The sequence below is a fragment of the Paramisgurnus dabryanus genome, chromosome 8, assembly GCF_030506205.2.
Source record: "Paramisgurnus dabryanus chromosome 8, PD_genome_1.1, whole genome shotgun sequence".
Lineage (NCBI taxonomy): Eukaryota > Metazoa > Chordata > Actinopteri > Cypriniformes > Cobitidae > Paramisgurnus > Paramisgurnus dabryanus.
Window position 1 is genome coordinate 26309889 of NC_133344.1, and position 22197 is coordinate 26332085.

At 37.8% G+C, this 22197-nt stretch overlaps 1 protein-coding gene across 4 annotated transcripts in view; it reads left to right on the forward strand.

Moving 5' to 3' along the window:
• Positions 1–22197, forward strand: part of LOC135771153 (alpha-2-macroglobulin-like) — a 163034-nt gene that overhangs the window by 63283 nt on the left and 77554 nt on the right. The window contains exons 17-33 of one of the 4 annotated variants that reach the window (XM_065281250.1): positions 3499–3631; positions 3880–4105; positions 4181–4310; positions 4396–4517; positions 8003–8054; positions 8538–8621; positions 8718–8894; positions 8988–9063; positions 9158–9314; positions 10908–10982; positions 13580–13742; positions 13825–14018; positions 14125–14337; positions 14468–14589; positions 14830–14911; positions 20425–20508; positions 20623–20728. In XM_065281250.1, coding sequence (XP_065137322.1) covers positions 3499–3631; positions 3880–4105; positions 4181–4310; positions 4396–4517; positions 8003–8054; positions 8538–8621; positions 8718–8894; positions 8988–9063; positions 9158–9314; positions 10908–10982; positions 13580–13742; positions 13825–14018; positions 14125–14337; positions 14468–14589; positions 14830–14911; positions 20425–20508; positions 20623–20728 — 2196 coding nt within the window. The remainder of the gene's footprint in view (positions 1–3498; positions 3632–3879; positions 4106–4180; positions 4311–4395; positions 4518–8002; positions 8055–8537; positions 8622–8717; positions 8895–8987; positions 9064–9157; positions 9315–10907; positions 10983–13579; positions 13743–13824; positions 14019–14124; positions 14338–14467; positions 14590–14829; positions 14912–20424; positions 20509–20622; positions 20729–22197) is intronic. The other 3 variants (XM_065281255.1, XM_065281253.2, XM_065281252.2) reach the window with 3 other exon arrangements.

Below are 22197 nucleotides of genomic sequence, written 5' to 3' on the forward strand. Positions count from 1 at the left end.
TGAAAATTATACAGTATTCACTATTATAGCGATTATCATTATAGGCGATTTAGTTGAGAAACATATAAAGTAACTTTTGTGTTTAAAGAAAGACTATATTAAAGTATAAGGATATACAGGTATATTACCTGGACTGGTATGGCCCAAAATGCTGACACGATTTTGCATTTAATTCCGAAGTTACAGTTTGTCATGTACGCTACAACCTACACTTCAACCTTGCATCAAATTTTGATGCTATTGGTCCAATCAAACACACACACACGCACACGCACACGCACACGCACACGCACACGCACACGCACGCGCACGCACACGCACACACACACACACACACACACACACACACACACACACACACACACACACACACACACACACACACACACATGCGCACGCACACACACACACACACATACACAGGGTGCTCCTGTCCAACACAATAGCACAGAGCAGATCATACGCGCAAACCTGTGCCGAAAACAAAAACCAGGGGCGGAGTGGGACCCAAAAATCTACCGGGAAATTTCATAGACCACCAGACCCTCCATGGTCAAAAAAATACACAAATGCTGAAATCTAAAATTACAATAAAATGACTGCACAACAACATGAAATACCAAGTGTATTAACTATTATTTAAAAGATCTTAAAGTCAACAACAGTTCCCTAGTTTTAGGTAAGATTAAGCTTACTATGGTTGCAAAAGCAGTTGCTTATAAAATTATTAAGCCTGTTTGGAGAGAGATGTTTTATGTGACAAAATGTCAGTCATCATGTGATAACGAAAATATAACGCAACTTACATGTTCTGAGCAGGTGTTGTCAGTGAACAGGCTGTAAACTGTTGGCTAAGTTACATACACTCATGAAAAACTGATGCTGATTATCTGGGAAACATTCTCTAACAGCAGTCAAGTTGTCATTGTTTGTGTCAAAGTTGTGCATTTGTTGTAACATTAAAACAGGAGATCAGACTTAGGCTACTCTGTGCTGCTCAAAGTGATGCTCGGAGCTCCATTCCTCGATGGGTGTGCGAGGCTATGCTTTTTTATTGGTTGTTGCGTTAAATCTTACCCAGATACAACAGTGCTATTTTCTGATTGGCTATTGTGAAGCCTCTTTCTTTTCTTTTTTTTTGATTGGCTGATAGAACTCCAGGGGAGACGGGCTTGATAGAGCGGTGCGGCCAGATACATTTTGAGCGCTGAAGCATATTAAATATATGATAAATAGTTTTTAGTGTGGCCGGAGTGCACGACTAAAGACTGAAAGCACGGCTATTATCAGACCGGCCTTCGCGGCCTTAAAACACTACCGGCCCACCGGGAAAAGTCCCGACTCTCCCGATTGCCACTCCGCCCCTGACAAAAACTATCTAACCCATTTACATTCCACATAAAATTATGTATTATAAATACATTTTATAATACATATAAATGTTTTAATGTTTTATTTTAATGTTATTTTTACTGTAGCTGGACACCAGAAATTTCAAGATCATGACTGTGATCATACTTGTAATATCAATGTCTAACTTGATGTCAAGTCACTTGTATAAATTGCTTTGTCCTGTTTTGATATATAATCCCAGTGAGATCTTTTAAAGGTGACATAGAATGATTGAACGGGGTATTTATCCTTGCTCTGTGATTTAACATGTAGACAAAAAAATTTTGTTTGGGTCTGTAATGCCTTAGAAGCTTCCTAAAATCCTCTCTCAGATAGCTCTATTAGGGTGGGGGATCTTAAACAAGTGGTTTTGCACCTATTTGGCTGACTTTGCTGCCACTCAAAAAATGTAGCCAATTATTTTAAAGTGGAGGGGCAGTGAGATGCCTGTGATGTCATACGCAGTTTTTCAGATTGGGCCGTTTTCTGGTAGCCTGGTCCAACCAGACTCTTGTACATTCATTTCATATGGACAAAGAGTCTGGCCACGCTTCATTGCAAAGCGTTACTTCCGTTAAGGAGGGTCCTCTGTTGAAGTTTAAAACTATTGGATCTGAGTCACTCAGGTTCTGCCATACAGTCGCTAACGTGTGGTCGTGACGTATATCATGCGCCGAAAACGGACGGAAACAACAAGTACGAATAATCAGACCAACAAAACTTAGCAAACCTGGTTCTTGCTCCGGCTTTAACTTCTGTATATTTGGAAGCTTTGCAACAACGGACCGAATAGCTTTTCTCACGTCTTTCTCCGCTGCCATTACTGAACTTCAACTCAAACTGACGCACAACCTCAACGTCATCATTTTTAGCCACCCCCCTCTGTTCGCTTATTCGACCTGCAGATTTTTGCAGGAGAAAACGAAACTCTACAGAGCAGTCCCAGACGTTCTGCTGAAGCAAAATGAAAATTAAGCAGAAGCACGTAGGAGGCCGGAGCCAGGCTAGTTTTCTGGCTGACATTTTTAAAAGAGGAATTTCTAAGAGACTGAGATGTTAAGCATGTCTAGCACTTTTTGTATGTTCGTTATATGCAGGTACACTACCATTATTCAACAAAGACAAGGTAAAATGTTTTTTCATTCTCTGTCCCCTTTAACACTAGCCTGACTACGTCAGACTTTGTACTTCCGCTAAATTTCATTACGCTTCTGTACTCAGTCTGAGATACCTCCCATTCTAACCGCTTTCCTCCGGTCTCAAAACGCCGGTCCAATCAACAAACAGAGGGCGGGCTGAGAGCCGTGACGTAGACGCTAAGCGCGAATGTACGGTTGTTGTTTGTGGACATGGAGGCACAGAAAGCTATTTGCTCTGTTGTGGAGAACCGGCACTTGCCAACTTAAGCCGAACAAGAAGAGTGTTTGTTAAACATTTTGAATGGACATTATGTTGTTGCCCTACTCCAGACAGGTTTTGGTAAAAGTTTATTTTATTAACTATTACCGATCGTCAGCGAGAAACTGTGTGCAGCACAGCTTGACGTGCACAACGATTGAGAAATCATGGAAGGGAATTTCGATGTTCACAGTTAATGGTGGAGGACGCGTGGGCATTCTTTGGTGACGTTCCTGATTAACCAGAAAATAAGGTAGGAAGATTTAATTTACATATGGTTATGGCTGTCTGGTCGAAGAGTTTGAGCGGAGAGAGGGGCGTTCCTCCACTTAGACGTGAGTGGAAAGACACCGTAAGGATCGTGTTCTAGCTCTGGCCCGATTTACTTTACATAATCTGCAAAAGTCGTTCATAACCATGTTAACTCTGGTATTTCGCTCGATGGGTTTGTTTTTACATCATACGTGTGTTTTACTGCAGAAATTCGATGCAGCTGAGTCGGCGCATAACACACATCATGTCCAAACGTTATGTGATTGGCTTACGTTTAGACCAATGATTTTAAACTTCAGACAAGCCCCTCCCACGAGAAGGAAAACGATTGTCAATTATGCCCAGGCAGACTCTGTCTATGAAGCGAAGCAAAATAGCAGAGGATGGTATTACCAGGCTACTTTAACACACAACATGTGTTTTTTATTCGTTTAGGGATGCATCCTAAACATGGTCGGGTTCCAGTAACTATGAATTCATTAGGTCATAGTGGACCACCAAAAACGCAGTCAATGACGGTTCGGACCGTCTTTCCAGAAACATGGATCTGGCAACTTGCTGAAGTTGGGTTAGTGAATAATGTGTGTTTTCACTCATGTGAATAATCAATTCTATTGAAATCATGCTAGAACAAATTAATGTATAATTTTACCTTATGCCCAGTATTTGTAATATTGTATACTGTAATTGCATAGGACACAAAGTCTGTTTTAAATTCCTATTGGGTGTTTTCTGTTCTTTTAGTTCAGTGCTGTAACTGATTTAGCTTTATTGAGCTTTACAGCAGACTGAAATATTGTAGTGATTCCACCACAGAGACTCTGGATCAACACAGGTTCCTGTCAAGGTTCCTGACACCATCACCACTTGGGAGACGGATGCCTTCTGTCTGTCCTCCAAAGGTTTGGGTTTGGCTCCTCCTGCTCAGCTGACAGTTTTCCAGCCCTTCTTCCTGGAGCTTTCTCTGCCTTACTCCATCATCCGTGGGGAGATCTTTGAACTGAAGGCCACCGTCTTCAACTATCTTTCCAAATGTATCATGGTGAGATTTCTGTGAACATCTTCTCATATTTCTGTCATATCAAATCTGAAGTAATCCTTCATCTTTCATGGACAGGTTAAAGTAACTCCAGCTCCATCTTCAGACTTCACTCTTAAAGCCTCCTCTGATGATGACCAGTATTCATCCTGTCTGTGTGCTAATGGAAGAAAAACCTTTAAATGGATTCTCACTCCTTCTGTTCTTGGTCAGTTTGTTTAATCTAAATCAGTGTCTTGTGTTTTTGTAAGTATTTCATCAGTGGAGATGATCATGAGTTGTTTGTTTTGTAGGAGTGTTGAATATAACAGTGAGTGCAGAGGCAGAGCAGTCACAGACTGTGTGTGACAATGAGATTGTGATCGTGCCAGAGAGAGGACGCATTGACATAGTTACTCGAAGTCTCCTTGTACAGGTGAGCTCACCGCCATCACACAGCAAAATCACAAGTGTTAAATGTACACTGCTGGTGTATATGTGACCCATCACGGAAACCAGTGACGCAAGTTGGCAGCACAACTTTCGAGATAATGAGATTTGAGGGTTTTTTTGTTAAAATTTGCGATTTTCGTTTTTATTGCAGAATCTGTTAGTTGAGATCACGAAGAAGCCTCTCCATGTTTGAGATAGCAGTTTTTGTATATTTAAAAGCGTACATTTTGCAGTTGAAATGGGCTTGTTTTTCTGGAGATTCTAGCGTGCAGCGGGGGGGTCATTGTCTGTGTCTATTTACATACTGTATAATCGGCTTCTGTTTTTGTCCCCACCCCCAAAGGGAACAGTGTGGCTACTTTATAGGGATAGTTCACCCAAAAATGAAAACAATGTCATTAATGACTCACCCTCATGTCGTTCTAAACTCAGAAGACCTACGTTCATCTTCGGAACACAGTTTAAGAGATGTTTTAATGTTAGATTTAGTCCGAGAGCTTTCTGTCCCTCCATTGAAAATCTATGTACGTTTCCATGTCCAGAAAGGTAATAATATCATCATCAAAGTAGTCCATGTGACATCAGTGGGTCAGTAAGAATGTGTTGAAGCATCAAAAATACATTTTGGTCCAAAATAGCAAGAATTACAACTTTATTCAGCATTGTCTTCTCTTTCGGTTCTGTTGTGAACCGCGTGAAGTCCCGAGACTGTAGTGACGTGGCTGACCTGTTCCTCAGACATGTTTGCTAAGTTTTTTTTTAAATTTACAGCGTGCGTCTCCCCAGACTGTAAACGAAGCTCGGGCGCACAAAAAAAGCTGGGGCGCAACAGATAACCGTCGGCCGCGTCGTACGTCAGCCACGTCACTGAATTGTCACAGATTGTATATTATATTCTATTACCAGACGTTCAAGCGAAATCTGATGTAAACAATAGACTACATATCTATATTTCATGGATTACACGCATTTGTGGACAAAAATGGTCATTGGATGATTCACACATCTGAAACTGGATTCGACTTGTGATCAACACAAAGGTAAAAAGTCCTGTTTATTTGTGCATGTTGTCATCCAGACTTCTGTCACAAAATACTACACATGATGCTAGAACATCTGTATCTCAAAACGGCTTTACAGGGGGTTTGGCTTAGCTAAATGATATGTAAATGATCCCTAATGTCTCTCCCGGCAGGAGAAAAGTCTAACTTTCCGTTTCTATTTTCTCGGCTTTCTGTTTCTTGAATGTGTTACATTCAAATGGCCACAACTTCTCCAAATCTTATCAGATTTCCATGTGTTACACATCTTTGCACTTTCAGAATCTCAAAATGCCCCAGATCCGACTTGTGTCCCTACTTTCCGTGACTGGTCACATATATGGGTACCACCAGATACATAAAATGCAGTTATATTATCTTTTTATATTGTACTCTGAAGCCAAAGCTCCAAAAATTCATCCATCATTAAAAGAAATCCACATGACTCCAGTAGGTTAATATACTGTATGTATTTTAGAGTGACACATGTTTTCTATTAATTGTTTTATTTTACGAACATATTGTAATGTTTTGGAAAACACATACAGTATATTCACCCATTGGAGTCATGTGATTTAGTTGGAAGCTTCAACAAATTTAATCGCATAAGAGTGAGTATATGTAAGGGATAATCCACGGCTAGCCATGCATTAAAGTGTTTTAATGCACGACGTAATGTAGAGGCTAAGAACCACCCGAAGTGCATTTCAAACCCTATAATGCATGGCTAGCCGTGGATTATCCCGCTTATACCTTGGTTATTTGCCAAGTTAAAGCTGTAATTAATGTTTACAGTGTTATTTTTTAACAGACGGGTAGAAATGACGGTCATTTTCTTAAGTTAAGGCTTGCACTCCGTCCAAAGTAGTGCCATTGTATTGCTTTTATTTAAATGAATTATCACATTTATTTAAATTCATCATTAAAAGAGAGAGACAGAGAACTGAAAGAGAACCCGAGGGAACGAGAGAGAGATAGAGAGAGATGCGTGCGCCAGTTACCTGTAGCTGTGTGCGTCTCTTCTTTAAAGTCTATCCCCTCGTTGCTTAAGCACAGGGGTGTCGCGAGGCGATTTTCCTGGGGTTTCAGCCCCAAATGTTTTGAGATTAGCCCCGAATGTATTTTGAAAAGTTGACTGACAAATATGAAACCGGACAATAGCCTATGTAAACCTTTTAAATCAAGTTGTCTTATTTCATTGTGCTTTGGCTTTACTGCATATAGTCTGTTAGAAATAGACATAGGGCTATGTCTTAAAAAAATCTAGCCTATAGAATACATTTCTTTGCTGTCGGTTCCGTTTCTCCCACTCTGTTGAATATGCAAAAGGTAGGAGAGGAGCTAACAAGAGGACTATTTAGCTACTGGAATGGAACCACTGATCTCTACAACGGTAACTTGAAAAAGTTTCTTTAATATTTAAATCAGATAATTTAACGTATTATTACATTAAACGTAATAATATAAAACATAATACCATGAAACAAAATAATATTTATAAAAACATCCCCAAAATAGCCCCTGTAATCTTTTCTTAAACTGACCTCATTATTTATTCAATTACAACAGCCAATGGCAAGTCTCCAGCAGCAATACGTTTATATTTAGTTTTAGATGTTCTGTTTATATTATGTTTAAGACGTTCTGTATGGAACATAAATAAGAAGGTTATACAGTATTGTAGGTTTATTTATCACTTGATCGTTATTCCTTCGGCGCAGCAGTTTAATAATCAAATTTTTGCGGTTCTGTAACATCATCAGCTCATTCAGGTCATGTCTGAGTAAAACTCGCGTGCAAAAATCTACTTGAGAGGAAAGATTAAAATTCTTATGACATTTTACTTCTACGACCCGCCGCGATTAGGTGAGTACACTTTTAAATGCTACAGATCACGTTAATATTCTTATTATACACTTTATACACTCTTTGAGTGATCCCTGTATTTAATATGGTCTGGGCTAAGCCCCGAATGTCCTTCAATGCTGGAAACGCATTTGCTTAAGCATATAGCTAACTTAATGATTCTTTAATTGATTTATTAAAATAATTTATGAATGACAGGCAACACTGACAGTGACAAGGCAATCTTTATTTGAAATAATCATGTCATTTATTTATTTATGTAAAGTATGAAATAAAACCTGCACTTTCAAGAGAGACGCACTTACGTTTCTCTCTCTCGCTCACTCTCTCTCTCTCTCTCTCCAAGTGTAACTGTGTTACTATGGTTACCAATGTTTATAGTAGTGGATTCATTTCAAACTGTAATCAAACTGACTGGAACTACCTTTGCATTAAACGGTTTTAATGCACACTTTCCAGCCAATCAGAATCGAGTATTTAAACAGACCATGGTATAAGAAGTTTTTATATTTTAGTGAACTATTCCTTTAAAATATATACATTTTATTATTTTCTGTTGTAGGCTGAAGGAATTGAAAAAACGGAGACCCACAGCTGGTTACTGTGTCCAAAGGGTTTGTCTGCAAATATTTGTCTGGAGTTGTTTTTTCAGTCCAAGGCCCAAATTAATCTTGCTAGTTGCCTCTTTATTAGAGATGAACCGGCATTACATTTTTCACAGATACCGATTTTTTTTAGACTGATATCCACCGATACCGATGCCAATGCAGATAGTTGGTTGTTATATTAACTAAATTCTTACAATTAAATTTTCTGAATGTTATTAATTTATATAATGACCATTAATGTTGAACATTAAACTAGTAATGATGATTTTCTCACCCAAACCCCATGGGTGTATGTTATCTTCTTTAATGTCCTGGATCTTCCAGTCTATATAATTGTAGTAAATGGTGCCCAAAGTGCATCCATCCTTCCCCAAAGTTAGGCTCAAAATCAGCTTTTTACTTTTAGAAGTGAACAAACTATTTCTGAGATAAACATTATTAGTGTTGTTTTACTGATCATTGACATGTTTTCATTTTTCTGTTTTAAAGGTAACAGTCTTTCAGAAGAGCTGGATCTGACGCTTCCTAAAGATGTGATAGAGGGATCAGCAAGATCTTCAGTTTCAGTCATTGGTAACATTTACTTTAGATACACAAACAGAAATTAGACGTTACATTTGTGTCATTTAATTTAAAATAAAATATAAATTAATTACATTTCTGTTGTAGGAGACATTTTGGGTCGTGCACTGCAGAATCTTCATGGATTATTACGAATGCCGTACGGCTGTGGAGAACAAAACATTGCTGTTCTTTCTCCCAATATTTACATTTTACAGTATCTGGAAAACACAAAGCAACTCACTTCAGCCATCAGAGAGAGAGCCACAGGCTTCCTGAAGAGTGGTAAGAAAAAACAAATCATGGATTTGATTCATGCTTGCATCAAAATGTTGTGTAAGAAAAAAATCACTGTTCAATCACTGTCAAACTAAACAGGATATCAGAGACAGCTGAACTACAGACATGACAGTGGTGGATACAGTACATTCGGCAATGGTGAAGAGAATACATGGTGAATATTTCATTTTCATATTTCTCTAAAATATATTACAGTGATCAAGACTATTGATCAAAAACTGATAAATCTCCAATTTCCAAACCTCCAGGTTGACATCTTTTGTCCTGAGGTCTTTTGGCAAAGCACAGAAGTACATATACATTGATCCAGATGTTATTAAAAGTGCAAAGTATTGGTTAATAAGAAGTCGGAGTACAGATGGTTGTTTTATTCAACAAGGAAAGTTGTTCCACAACAGAATGAAGGTACGTTATGGGTAAAGCTGCATACACATTACCAGTGACTTTCTCGTTGTGTGTCATTCGTCTCTTTCAATGATGTCAAAAGAAGGCGTTTTTAATTCTGGTTATAATAAACAAATGAGTAGCCTACCGTCCACTGCAGTAACTGATGAGAGACATGATGTGAACGCCACTGCTTCGTTTTCATTGGTAGTCGCTCCCGAAAGTCACTCATAATTTGTAAAAAGTTAAAATATTATTATTTTTTTTGGCTTGAAAAGTTTATTTAGTTATGCTTGCAGTTTCTAAGTGTGTTAACACTAGGGGTGGCACGGTTCACAAAACCCTCGGTTCGGTTCGTATCACGGTTCTATGGTCACGGTTCTCGGTTCAGTACGGTTCTTGTTGTTATTTTTTCTTTTGATTTTTAACACTCCAGAAATTTATTATCTTATTAATGTATTAATTATCCATAATTTAGGATACAGTATTACAAAAAGTTATATCATGTAATCATGCACAAACTGAATTTGACTTTAAGCACATTATTGGGACCATCCCTGAGGAAAGCCAGATGAGATTTTGATAGAGTAAGAGGGAAGACATTGATGATTTCAACATGCTTTTCATTTATTTGGCAAAAAAGAGAATGTGTATTGCATCTACATGAACTGTGTGTGCATTTTTAGCACACAAAGATAACTTGCATTTATCAAAATGTCAACTTCAGTGTAGCTCTTAGATTTATCACTGAGAGGCTGCTTATATACTGCAGAGAGAATATGTGCACGAGAGAGAAACATAACGTTTACACCTGTAATATTTACATCCGTCTCTTTTGTCCACGTTTGACTACTTCTGTCCTGATTACTTTGAGGGGCAATTTATGAAATAAGATCGTGCAACTTTCACACGCTAGCAAAATGAAACTACGCGGAAATCAGCCGCTTTCGTTTTATCAATGAAAGGCTAAAAATAGCGCTGAATACGAAAAGAAGTCAAATGTGTTCAGTACCTCAGATTAGGTAAATGGTCGGAGAGAAGGCGATCTCCTGGGGCTGTTCGAACACATTCAACCCATAGACTGCAGTTCTATCTATTGTTTTATTTCCGCAGTCATCATAGGTAACATGAAATTAAAATGTTTTCACACACAAACTTGTACGACGCTGGCGCATCCTCCAACTGCTGGCAGACTTCCTTTTCTCTCCCACTTGCCATTTCTACACGTAACATAACCTGCAGTTACTTATTCTCCAAACCATTCACCTCTTCTTTCGCGCGAAAGGGAAACACGCTATCTGAGGTCACATACAGGGCATGAGGCTACATTGCGTATGCCATGAACCGTTGAACCGTGCGACACACACGCACTCCGAACCGAGACAAGCGAACCGACCGGTTCGGATTTTTTTCATGAACCGTGCCACCCCTATTAAACCCTATTAAATCTATCTTTAATTTTATTGGCCAGATTTTTCTTTAAAATTAAGATATTTGTCTGGAGATTGTTGGTCACTAGTCATTTTGACAGAAGCCTGAATTCTAATTCACATTGTTCAAAAGTCAATTTAATAAATTCAGTATGTCGCATTATTTGTTTCTGTGTCTGTACAGGGTGGAGTAAATGATAATATAACCATGACTGCTTACATCACTACATCATTACTTGAACTGGAAACTCCAGTCACAGTAAGTACATCAACAGACATCATAGTATAAATTATACAACAGTTCTTTCTGGTTCTCAAATCTGATTGGCTAAGAGCTCTTCCCAGCTATGTGATATTCTGATAACACCACAGTAACCTCTTCACCGCTGGTATCATTCACCCACCTACTGGTCATTTTAACACTTGAACCACTCACGTGACATATCTCTGACTTGAAAAAGCAGCCACCAGAGCAGATGGTCACACACACCAGAGGTGGGTAGAGTACCCAAAATCTGTACTCAAGTAAAAGTACAAGTATTTATACAAAAATTTACTCATGTAAAAGTAAAAGTATCAATCTAATTATTTACTTGAGTAAGAGTAAAAAGTATTAGATGAAAAAACTACTCAAGTAGTTAGTCACTCGTTACTTCCGTTCTGATAGAGAAGTAGTGCAAAAGCACTGAATTTCAGACTACTTGGAGGGTTTTCACAAACTTCTCCTTAAAAGTCTCATTGTTCTGCTTATATATAAGTAAAGCAGCCTATCTCAGTCCTGCAATGGGTACATTAACATCAAATAATGTGTCATTTGAGAAAAAATCTCAAACACACACACAGATGTTTTCTAGCGGTTAACTCTGTATTTATTTTCATGTTCACAACACAAACTTGTCAGCGTCTGCCTTTAAACATGCAAACAGTAAACAAAAAAGAACGTGTGTGTCTGTTATCATGTTTTTATATGAATAGGTTATTTTCATTGCCATTAAAGTGCAATTACTGAACATAAACAGAAGCTTAATAAAAATTATCATTTCAGAATTTCATATGGAACTTATAGCTTGTGCAAATCAACTCTACATTTATTATAATAAATAATACATGTTTCTTTAAAAACATACTTTATTATTTTATTTTTATTCATTCATTCTTTAGGAAGGATTTAAATAAAATACAATCCCGTTTTTATTTGAGTGTATTTTCTACACATTAGTGAGGTGTCCGGATTTGTGTATAAATGCAAGACGTCCTTACATTATGCTGTTCAGTTTGTTTAGTTGTGGGGAAATAATATGGAAATGTGCAGATGTGAACGTGCTGTTTGTATGGTTTAACTTACACTAGGTTTTGTCATCGCTTGCACAAGAATGCATATGGCAAAAAAACTCGGACAGTGTGTGAAATGATCATTAATAGTGTTCAAATAGACATTACTGTGACACTTACCACTTCAGGTTGGATCTTGAATTCCTGTACGCTGAGATGTCAGCTCATTTAGTGAACAAAGCATGCATCGCATTACGAAACTATTCTTTTTGACCTCTTGGAGTGAAAACATAGACCGAACTTGAAGCCACGCATGATCTGCCTCTGATATCTCACACAACGCACACAAGCCCTCATCTGCTTCTCCTATCATCTACGCGCGGTCGCGCGCTAAAGGGTGACGCAGCCTGTCTCGTGAAACTTTCAAACACGCCCCCTATAAACATTAAAAAAATATATATTCATTAATTATTACCATTTGACAGTAGCGCAGTAACGCTGCCGAATGTAGCGAAATAAAAGTACAGTTTTTTTCACTAGAATTGTACTTGAGTGAGAGTAACAAGTACCCATCCTTAAATTTACTCTAAAAGTACTAGTTACCCAAAAAATGTACTCAAGTAAATGTAACGAAGTAAATGTAATTCGTTACTACCCACCTCTGACACACACACACATCCACGGGCTCAAACGCTGTTTAAAACACTTTCTGTGTGTCTCAATAAGTTACCTAGCTCGTAAAACAGTTTTTATATCGATTATTCCTATGTCCTAATCCCTTTAAAGATCAGAGCTCTTGGATGTAAACTTTCGAGGAAGTACCACAATAATTTCACATCGTGTGGACGATTTGAATACACTTGACGAATAAAGCAATAAAACCAATCATTTTCTCTTTGTCTGGAGCATCTGTCTCCCCAAGGTGATCTTAAAATGATGCAAAAATGCTGTTTGGAACTGCAAGGATATTGGCTCTTACATTGGGACGCTTGATTATTTATTTTCACACAACGTGACTATCACCACTGATCCAGTAATAAAACGAGTGCTCGTACCGCGTTAAGATTAAATAGAAAATCAAAAATATATAAATGAAGAGTTTGGTTCCAAAAACGTGTTTTCTATACCAAAAAAGTGACAAGATCAAAACCCCTATTTTCTGTTACAAACTTTCACATAGCATCTTAAGGTTATAAAAACATAAAACATTCAAATCCATAACCTGATTTTCAAAGGCGGTGGTCAGTGGGCTAAGCGAATACTGACGCCTCCTGGTGCCACTGGATCTCACGTCGGTGCTATCTTTACTAATCGACTGCAGATTGGAATATTATACATCATCACCTGAACTTATCTTAAAAGAAACTGTAATATTAAGAAATATTAACAAAGAGGCTTTTAAAATCCCTCCAATGTTGTTTTAGTACTGTTATGTTATTCGTAGAATATCTCACAGCTGGGAAGGGCTCTTAGCCAATCAAATTTGAGAATAAGAAAGGACTGTTGTATAAAGAGCTATATCACATTCCTGGTCGAGCGATATTGCTTAACTATTAGATGAATGAAACTCACATCCTGTTACAGGATCCTGTGGTCGCTCAAGGTTTGTCCTGTTTGAGGTCCATCATTGGGAATCTTAAAAACACTTACAGCACTGCGCTGCTTGCCTACACTTTCAGTCTGGCGAATGACACGGACACCAGGCAGCAGCTTTTAAAGGAACTGGAAAATCTTGCCATTTCAGAAGGTAAAGACATTCATGTATTCTTGAATGTCAACAATATCTGTTGTTTTATCTGTCGTTTATTGACATGTCTTTGATCCTAAAGGGTCTCAGCTTCATTGGTCTCAGTCAGGATCTGTTGATGATTCTGGTTCTCTGTCAGTGGAGATCAGCTCATATGTTCTGCTAGCTGTTCTCACTTCAGATTCAGTCACTACAGTTGAGCTGGGTTATGCTAACAGGATCGTCAGCTGGCTTGTCAAGCAGCAGAACTTCTATGGAGGATTCTCATCTACACAGGTTAATCATACTAATGAAAATGAAGTAATCTTAGTGATCATCTGTGTTTATTTTATTACCCAGAATGCATTTCCATGTTGTAATGATGATGCTGTGATGTTATCAGGACACAGTTGTGGCTCTTCAGGCTTTGTCTTTGTACGCCACCAAAGTCTTCAGCTCTGATGGTTTCAGTACAGTGACGGTTCAGTCAGCAGGAGACTCTCACAACTTTGATGTGAATCAGGACAACAAGTTACTGTATCAGGAGAAGAAACTGACCAATGTTCCTGGCAAATACAGTATTGAAGTGAAAGGCTCGACCTGTGTGTCTGTGCAGGTCAGAAACTCCTGGTATATCTTAGCATTAATAAAAACACTTGGCATATCTCTGTGGTTTAACAAACTGTATGTGTGATGATTTATGAATTAGTTTGTGTTTGTATTGATTCTTTATTTCTTTCTCTCAGATGGCTCTGTTTTACAACATTCCCACTCCCAGTGAAGATAAAACATTGACCGTTGAAGCTACGCTTGAGGCTGATTGCAAGAAATCATTTGCACAACAAAAAAAATTGAACTTCACTGTCACGTAGGAAATATTAGGAAAATATAAAAATATGTTAATGATATGTCTAACAAATGCTTCTGAAAAGCAAAGTCCTTTAAACACAAAATGAGTTTGAGTTAACCCATGTTTAACCTACAGTATAAATGTTTAACTGATCTTTTTTATAAAAGCAAAACAGACAATATGAACAGTATAAATATTTTGTGATTACATGGAGTATTCAAGAAACCAACCCCTTAAGTTATTTATTTATTTTTTCAGATATAATGGTCCACAGGAAACTACTAACATGGTCATTGTGGATATTAAGCTCTTATCAGGATTCACAGCTGACATATCATTGGTGGGTTTGAATTCAAGTGAATTATCACAAACTTTGAAGTTATGAGAGCTCAAGTCTCAAAACACTTACTCTGCGTCTGTATTTTTAGTAGTAAACTACAGTAAAGCTCTTCTTGTTGACCTTGTAGTTCCTGGAGCTCATATGTTACACTGTCAGAAAAAATGGCCCCTATAGCTGTCACTGCAGCGTACACCTTTGCAACTAATGTGTTCAAATAACTTCAAAGGTACATGTTGTTACCAAATGTATACATACCTGAACCAAAATGGTACATATTACAGTTTTTTCTCAGTTGCTTAAACACATTTCTTGAAACTATGCCTCATATTCTCAAAACAGTAAACACAATTTCATAACATCTCACCCAATACTCCAAACACCAAATTTTCAGGTCAAAATGAAGCTCTACACTCAAAACCATTCACTCTTACTGAAAAACCAAACTTTTCCCTCAGACAACACACACAAGCTTTCAAAAACACACACGCTACAACATAGTATTACACACTGGTGCAATAAAATCAAAACAATATATCCAAAACTGGTAAGTTGCTTGTGGTTCTCCCCCTCAAAAACCTTTTCACATGACCAAAAAAGACACAATCAATGTATACATTAGCAAATTTGTATTCATTCATGTGCTACACAGCACAACTGTAAATACAGTTTTTTACGATTGCTTACACACAAAATCTTTTCATGTCACACAATTTTGTAAGCTCTCACTCAAAGTGTAAAACTACATGCCAAATCTTCAAAACCATAAGCTATTTCTCAGCCTTTGACTCAGTTTTTAATAGACCTTTCTCACAACTTCCGTATTTATGACCGGAAATACGGAATCGTCGCGGAAATCTACTTCCTCCGCAGTCAAGGCAATGTAAAAAGCCGTATCTGTTCCATCAATTGCCTGTTGATGGTGAAGTTATACAGAAGTAGATTCAGGCTATCCGGCGAGACTTAAAATGTGTCGTTTTAGTTAACAGTTCAGTAACAGTTATACTCGCTCTCTACTTACCTAGAAATTTATGGACAAATTCTTCATGGAAAAAGTTTTCCTCCATTAGTCGTGTCACATCAGCAAATGTAATATTTGGCAAATCCGTTAACGAAGTTTTGTAGACTCTTTGATCCATTTTAAACTTGCCCGGGTTTATGTTTTTCTAGTGCAGCCATTCCCAAACTGTGGTCCGCGGACCACTAGTGGTCCGTGAGGGTACTGCAGGTGGTCCGTGAAAAGGCAAAATAAGAATATGTAAATTTTAATATACAAACTCGTTTATATTTTGGGCGAACGTGTACTGCTGCCTAATAAACGTTACTGTGAACTTGTTTATTCTGGTGCCTGTGAACGGCACGCTCTCTCAGTTTAACGTCGTTCAATAGGGTGCCAGATTTGTATATTCTTCCAGGCGAAAACCCGACTAAAACACACTGTAAACAGGCCTTAATGTGTAGCGGAAAAAACACCCAATCTGGCAACACCGCCACCACTCGGTGTTCACCAGTCACGCTGCATGCGTCATCACAACAACACAGACGCTGCTGAAATTCCTGCCGCGCAACTCAAATAGTTTAACATTAAATATCATTATATTTGTCCTAAACCGTTAACGATTAACATAGGCTGCTAACGCATATTCCGGATCTTGAAATAGACTTTGACTAAGCTCGCGCTATTTAACGTGCACGTGTGGTGTGCAATACCTGCGAGTTGTCATACACGCAATGCCTCGCAGCGCTTCTCGCCCGGGGTGCGACCCCCACCCGGCTAGCCTTTCAAGGTATGTGTAAGCAAATACAAAAATTAAAAGACAGTCAATGCTAATGTAAACCCTGGTTGGATAAGGATTTAAAGTTGGACATGAAGATGAAATCTGACGCATTTAACTTCAGTGTAAAAACTGATCAAATAATTGCTGTCTGTGGTGCTTCTATATGGGCTATAATGGCAATCATTTAAAAAAAATAATATGGGAAAAAATAACTATAAATTAGTTCTTTTTGGAACTGTGACCTAGTTTAACATTTTCAAATATGAACTGTGAACTAAACTAGTTCATGTAGAAAGTGAACTTTCCCAACACTAAGAATATGTATATAAATAATTATGATATAAGGTTAAGAAACCTGTTGTACTGATGTGATGACCAGTTATAGTTTTAGTGCTAGTAAGACTATTTAGATTAATTCAGGACTTTGTGTAGACATATTTTATAATAAGTATTATGAGGTGGTCCGCGAAAATTCTTGATTACAAATAGTGGTCCACACACACAAAAAGTTTGAAAACCCCTGTTCTAGTGTGTTGACGCTTGACAGGAACTCCGCTTACACGACGATTACGTATTTCCGGTTACTGTGAGAAAGGTCTATTGCATAAAACACTTTTTTCAAAACACTACACACAATTCTCTACCTAAAACACAAAGATCTACGAGGAAGTCACTTGCTTTCCTTTTTTCAAACACAACCAATCAAAATGCTACACTCATTCACCAGGTCACACAGACACACTCCTCACATGTGCAAACACTAAATGCTTTACTGATCACTTACTAATCACTGCTTTACTTTACAGTAGTATAGATAGGCCTATAAATAGGTCAAAGGTCAGATACCTGTTTTGGCAATCTGCACCCCACCCCCGCTTGCCAGATCCAGGACCAGGACCCCACACAATTTACTGTATTCTACTGTAAAGAATATACGTTTGGTTTACATGTTTATAGTTTTGTTGAATGCTAATGTATACAACAGTAATATTTGGCCTAATATAAATATTTTCTGTTTCTACATTACATTGGCGTTTCCATTGTTGTTACCCCTCTCAGCAGATTACTTTCACTGTAGAACATTGTATTGAAATGTAGATATAAGGCAATGAAAGACCAAAGAGCTTTAGATTTTGAACAGCAGTGATTACATGGTATATCCAAAAATGTATTATTATGAGAGAAGTGATTGCCATTTGATGCAAATGCTTCATTCTGACAAGTGTTTGTGGCATTTTGAATGCAGTGTTGCATTTTGAAGGAGATATTAGATACTTTGCATTTTGTGTGTGCAGTTTTGAGAATTGTGTGTAGAGTTTTGAAGAAACGGAGACTTTTTTTTTAAAACGTGTGTAAGCAATTGGTAAAAACCGTAATAATAAAAAATATTCCTCCTCAACATCCCGACTTTGTTCTGGGTCAGGCTAGAGAATCTCACCCACATCACAGGCTATATTAGTCCTAGCCAAACAGCGAGAGTAAAACCCTCTTGCATGATCCACCTCTGGCATTCATCTACTGATATGTCGATCTTTATGCAAGGCAATTTTATGCATTTCTTTATTACAGTAGCATAGTCCATCAGTGTATGCACACTAAAGTTACTGTACAGAGCAGTCTTACTGTAAGTACACCTCTCTGTTTTCCTCCCTGAAGGCTCTGAAGATTGAGGCAACAGTGAAGCAACTCAAATAAGGCTGTACTCGTTGCTCAGCCTCCCTCATAGTCATACCATAGACAAGGACATGGTCAGCTAGAGTGGCTCGAATTTCATCTGCGACTGCTTGTCTCCTTGCCCTTCGTCTCTCTTTCACCACTTCCTCCTCCTTTCTATTTCTTCATCATGTCCTCTCCCTCCTCCTTCACCATGTCCTCTTCCTCCTCCGTCACCACGTCCTCCTTCTTTCCCTCCTCCTCTGCCTCCTCCTCTTTCTCTCTCTCCTCCTCGACCTATTCCTTAATTTCTCCGTAGATCCATTGTTCCAAAGCTCGGTAAACTGATTCAGGCCCTTTTATCTACCTTTTGAAGGATCTGATTGATGTATTTTCAATTTTGACTGTTTCCACCTTGGTAATTGTTTGCTAATTGAGCCTAAGCTGTGCTGATTTATTTTTGTGAACAGTATTGAATGCTACTGATTTCCATATGACCAGATTGTGTAAGCACTGAGTAATGTAGGGATTTGAGTGGAGAGTTTTAAAGTAAAAGTTCAATCTGACTTAGTGTTTATAGTTCAGCAAAAATAGTTTATGAAAAATGCCTTGACAAAAAGGGCACTTTGGTCATCCAGGGGTTAAGGGGCAAGTGCTCAAGCACATGCCTGGTCTTAACAACCAGGCCCGGAGTGGGTAATCGGGAGAACCGGGAGGATTCCCGGTGGGCCGCTTCACTCTTGGGCCGGTCGAGTTTTATTTATTTTTTACATTTGTCACGTTAGTGAGTCTATCTTCTATTAAATGACACTTCACACGTTTCGCATTTACACTGCAGCGCGCAGCCTCTGCATGGGTTGTACCATGTGAGGGAGTTTTCCCCTCCCCTCCCATAGAGTTGGTTCGGTCCATAGCACGTCTTTTCCAAAACTTTTCTCCGGTAGGCTGGGCCGGCCCTACCGTATACGCGTCTGAGAGGAGGAGGGCGTAAAAAAACAGGTTGAAGAAAAAAGCCATTTGAGGAGGATGCTGTTGCTGCCAAATGTGCCAAACTTACAGATTTATTTTCAAGAGGACAAACAAAAGTGACAACATGTAACTTAAAGAGAAATAAGCCTAGTAATGGTTAGCATTAGCAACGTAATTATTCGGCTAATACTGTTTTCAAACTATTTACAAGCCAACATTTTTTTAGTTAAAATATTAGCCTTTTGTGTATACATGCGATTCATAGACTTTGCAAATATTATGCAAGCAGCTTCTGAGCAGCAGATAAGCCAGTTCCCCGCTGAAAACGAGGAGGCAATGAGTAAACAACATGAATTAAAGTTATTTAACCCTCAGGTTGTGTTCAGAACCCTATAACACCTTTTGTGTTCCCAGTCAAAAATGACCAGCCTAAAAAAAGCTTATACATCACTTTTTATGCTATATATTTACCCAATATTGGATTCAATATTTTTGTCAAATTGTTTTCTTTTTTTAATTAGGACTGGGTTTTATATTTCTATTTGCACCTGATTAATCATAGGCCTCATAGCATTAGCAATGCTAATAATTTATCAACCTTTTCTTGTGGAATAGACTCTAAAAGGGCTGGGCTATTTTTGATCCATAATGGGTAAATATTGGACAGAACACGCTGCTGGGTTAAAATTGACCCAATGCTGGGTTGTTTTAACCCAACTGTTGGGTTATTATAATCCATGGTTGCATAACAACAACCCAACATTGGGTTATTTTAACCCAGCATTTGTTCTGTCCAATATTTACCCATTATGGGTAAAAAATAACACAGCCTTTTTTAGAGTGTAGAGGAATATTTTTGTGAACTTCTCATCTTAAGTTAAATATTATTTAACTTTTACCTTATTTGTTGAACCATGATAATAATAAAAACTATAGTAAGAGCTGAACTGTTGCTTTATTTATCCAATTTGAAAAAAGTGCTAATTTGGAATAACACTATAGAAAAAGTGGGCCGGTCTTGGGCCTGAAACTCCCGGGCTGAAAAGTGGCCCCACTCCGGCCCTGTTAACAACAATTAAAATAACGTTAATGATTAAAATAATTTCTGCCTCACAGCTTGCCGCTGCTCCTCAGACATTTGGACCACTTGTGGAGCGGGTGGATACTAAAGACGATCATATCCTTTTATATTTGAAGGAGGTGAGAGAATGAAATATTCGTATTTTGAGCATTTATATAATTTATCTATAAATGTTTCAGCTATGATGGCAATGACTAAGAGTTGGTCGTCTTTTTCTGTTGATTCTCCTACAGGTTCCAAAAAATCTTTCTATGAATTATGAGATACAATTAAAACAGATTCTTTCAGTCAAGAACCTCAAGCCAGCTGTGATCAAAGTCTATGATTACTACCAAACAAGTAAGATGTAAATTCATTTTAATCAGATATTTAAAGAGCCAGTAAGATGCCAATTTTAAGCTTCCTATCAATGTTTATAAGTCCCGGACAACAGGTTTAAATGCATGAAAGGTCAAAAAACACTGTAATTTTTTTCAAAAAATTAATTTAAAATTACATCATTTCTCCGAGATCCCCAATCGATTCGTGTGAAGCCGTTCAACAACTCAGTCTGCCTAAACCCCACCTTTCAGTAGCCTACTTTGCTCTGATTGCAAAGGGTCATAGCAAAACCGAAAGTGCAGCATGCGTTAACCGCTTGCTATCGTGACTCTTGACAGTATATAGAGTTTAAACAACGACATCATTCATCATTAATCCAAGCAATAAAAACGATAATAGAATCTAACAATTTTACACTTTTTTTAAGCATTTATGTAAACTAACCTGGTCATAGCAAAACCCTATATGAGCAAGCGTTACGTTAACTGCTTGCTAACATGACTCTCTCACAGTATATAGTAAAAAAAAATGATATCATTCATCATTAATCCAAACAATAAAAACGACGATAGACATTTCACACTCATTTAAGCAAGTATGTAGCTATAATCATACTTACAGGTTGTGGTTAGGAGACACATGTTGTTCTAAACAAAGTGGGTACTGAACCATCTTTCATTGGCAAACGTCTAAATCCCTCCGTTAAAAATTTATTTTAGCCACTGATTCTTAACAGCCAGACACATTTAGTATATCCCTCCTTGAAAAAGTCTCCTTTGATAGTGAAAACAACGCAAACTGCGTGTTTACACACTAACTAGCTGTGGGCAGGTCATAGTTTTCGTTTCTCCTGTGGGCAAGGCTGTTGGCGGAGATTAGTATCTCATGTGACGTGGAAAAAGTCAGGCAGGAGATTCAATCCATATAACGACTTATAACGTTCCATAAACGTTAATCCATATAATGTTTCAGCGATTCAGAGTCGACTCCCTACTTTAGAAGCCAATTACTTTATTAATCGTGCACTTTTTGGTTCAACTACTTTGCACATTGTTTACATTGATGGACAGCTACATTACACACTGCAATAAAGGTCAGTTTCGATTTTGGATCTGTGAGGCTCTTTAAAGTGTCTGTGCATGATTTGCCAAAACACAACGGTTTGTCTTCTTTGGCTTTATTTAAAAGTATACTACTTTATACATTATTACTAGTGCTGGGCAAAGATTAATCGCGATTAATCGCATACAAAATAAAAGTGATTTTTGGCATAATATATGAGTATGTGCTGTGTGTAATTATTATGTATAAATAAATACACACACATTCATGTATGTATTTAAGAAACATTTACATGTTTATATATATTTATTTATATTTTTATATATTCTATATTAAAAATAAATTAAAAAAAATTATATATAAGTAAAACAATTCTGAAATGAATATATGAATGTGTGTGTGGTTAAATATACACAATAATTAGA